Here is a 2679-nt window from a genome sequence, read left to right on the forward strand (position 1 = left end):
TGGGCTGGGGCTGTGACTCTTCCGGGACCCGGCCCCCTCCCGGGGTGCCCGTGACCCAGCCAGGCTGGGTCCATTCCCCATCCTGGTGCTACCGGGGTCCTCCGGGCGCCCGTGTCCCAGGCGGGGGTGCCCTTCCCACTAGCCCCGGGGGTCTATGGTACCCCAAGTTGCCGTACCCTGGACCACAGCCCCCTCCCTGCAGCCCCCGGGGCGTCTCGCGGGTCCCCAGGGTGGCCCTGTGCTGCTGAGGTCCCCGCCCTGCTGGCACTGGGAGCGGAGGGGTGGTGTCTATGAGGTCCCTATGGTGGCCTTGTCCTAGCTGGGCTGGGTATAGTCCCCTCCCTGCTGGCCCAAGGAGGTCTATGGGATCTTCAGGTTATCTCTGGGGTCCCCAGGGCAGCTGTATCCCAGTTGGGATCCCCTCCTTGCTGTTCCCAGGATGCCTGGAGTGTCGCCGGGGTGGCTGTGCCCCAGCCAGTCTGGGCATGCCCCCCTCCCCACTGCCCGCCAGGCTGCTGTGGGGTCCCTAGGGTGGCCATGCCCATCTGGGCTGGGTTCAGGCCCCCTCCCACGGTGTCCCTGGAGTCCCCAGCCTTACAGTGCTGCAGCTGGGCTGGGTCTGGCCCCCCCCGCGCCTGGGCAAGCCCCAGCTGTGTCGGGAAATCAGCCTTGTCTGCACCAATTTCATCTCTTCTTTGTTTCCCAACCAGCTTGGCCCTTGGCCGGGCACTCCCTGCACTCCAGGGAAGCTAGATCCCTCCCTGCGGGGGCTGCCTATGACACAGCCCTTGCCCCAGGAGCCCCATGGTGGCTTTGGGGGAATGCCCAACTGGCCCTGGGCAATCTGTGGTTGTGGGGTGGCTGTGATGCTGAGGTGTCATACAGCTGCCATTGGCTTCCCCGTGGACTTGAGGCTCTTTTTCCTTCTGTCACGGTGAGCTGGGGTATCTCATCCCCGGCTGCTCCTGGTGGCAGGAGCCCCTAGCCTCCTGGCAATGTCACAAACTGAGCCTGGTCCCCAGGCTGAGCTGCCCCAGGCTGGCAGCTGCCATATGGCCCCAGCTGAGACACAGGCGCCTGGGCTGGCAGGGGTACCAGGACCCCTGGGGTGCAGGACAAGAGTGGGGAGGTGATGCTCGGCCCAGCAGACCTGAGTGCCCACCCTGGCTGGGTCTAGGCCACCCCAGGGTTTGGAGCCCCCCAGTTGTGTGGGCATGGTAGTGCTTGATCCACTTGAGTTACCCACAAAGCACCATGTGCCACCTCTGTCCTCCTCAGCACGGGTGGCACCGCTTCCGTGACACCTTGGCACGGGCAGTGCTGGGCCCAGCTCCCCTGCCGGGGTGGGGGCATTGCTGCCACAGCTCTATGCTCCTGAGCTGGTCCTGGATCTGGCTCCCAGCCCGAGCAAATGGGTGAGATTTGCAAACAAGCTCCGACCGGCAGCAAGAGTCTGCCAAATCCGTGCGTGCTTGGCAGGGCTGAGCTGTGGGGATGAGGATGCTCGGGGCAGGGGGTCTGGCCCCAGCACAGAGGGGCTGTGGTGCTGCCCATCCTGCCTGGGGCTGAATTGCCCCATTGCCCTTGGGTGGGCACAGACCCAGCGCCTGCTCCCAGCTGTGGGCAGGAAGCTGGCAGGGCAGGGCAGAGCCCGGGCAGCGCCTGGCACAGGCGATAAGGTCCCACGCCGGACGTCCAGGCAGCCTGGCCAGGCAGATGGGGCTCTGCCACACTGCTGGGGCACAGCTACCACAGCTGCTACCACCGATGTGCCTGAGGGGCTCCACCACGTCCATCCTGTGCGGGTCCCTCAGTGCTACCAGAGCCACTGACAGGGGTCCAACCTCTGCAGACCCCTCACCTGCTGTCAGCATGGCAAACCGGGGACCATCATACGGCCTCAGCCGGGAGGTGCAGCAAAAGATTGACCGGCAGTATGACCCTGAGCTGGAGCAGATCCTGGTGCGGTGGATTCTGGCACAGTGTGGGGGGGATGTGGCACAGCCAGCGCCCGGCAGGGACGGCTTCCAGCAGTGGCTAAAGGATGGCACCGTGAGTACCCCCGGGGCTGGCCGGGACAGGGGGTTGCAGCATTGCGCCGTCTGACCCCGGCTCCCTCCCGGCCAGGTGCTGTGCCGGCTCATCAACAGCCTGCACCCACGGGGCCAGGGGCCGGTGGCCAAGATCCAGGCATCCGCCATGGCCTTCAAGCAGATGGAGCAGATCTCACAGTTCCTGCAGGCGGCCGAGCGATACGGCATCGCTGCCACCGACATCTTCCAGACCGTCGACCTCTGGGAAGGTGAGTGGCTGGATGGGCATGGGGGGCTGGGATTGGGGACAGGGATGAGGACAGAGCCAAGACTCCTGGGGGTCTTGCAGGGAAGAACATGGCATGTGTGCAAAGGACTCTGATGAACCTGGGCAGCCTGGCCGTGGCCAAGGGAGATGGGCTCTTCGTTGGAGACCCCAACTGGTTCCCCAAGTAAGTAGTGGGTGCTGGAGGGGGATGCTGAGCTGTGGGGTTCCATGGGGATGCTGACACCCACTGTGCCCACAGGAAGTCACAGGAGAACCGGCGTGTCTTCTCCGAGGACAAGCTGAAGGAGGGCCAGAGTGTCATCGGGCTGCAGATGGGCACCAACCGGGGTGCCTCACAGGCCGGCATGACGGGCTATG

General features: G+C 65.4%; 1 protein-coding gene across 1 annotated transcript in view; it reads left to right on the forward strand.

The window, feature by feature from the left end:
• Positions 1 to 1872: 1872 nt before the first annotated feature.
• Positions 1873 to 2679, forward strand: part of TAGLN2 (transgelin 2) — a 4287-nt gene continuing 3480 nt past the window's right edge. Inside the window, exons 1-4 of the mRNA XM_009997365.1 lie at positions 1873 to 2052; positions 2128 to 2302; positions 2383 to 2485; positions 2561 to 2673. Of these exons, the coding sequence (XP_009995667.1) occupies positions 1873 to 2052; positions 2128 to 2302; positions 2383 to 2485; positions 2561 to 2673 (571 nt within the window). The remainder of the gene's footprint in view (positions 2053 to 2127; positions 2303 to 2382; positions 2486 to 2560; positions 2674 to 2679) is intronic.

Source organism: Chaetura pelagica, unplaced genomic scaffold (genome assembly GCF_000747805.2).
Source record: "Chaetura pelagica isolate M959 unplaced genomic scaffold, ChaPel_1.0 scaffold1105, whole genome shotgun sequence".
NCBI classification, from domain to species: Eukaryota; Metazoa; Chordata; class Aves; order Apodiformes; family Apodidae; genus Chaetura; species Chaetura pelagica.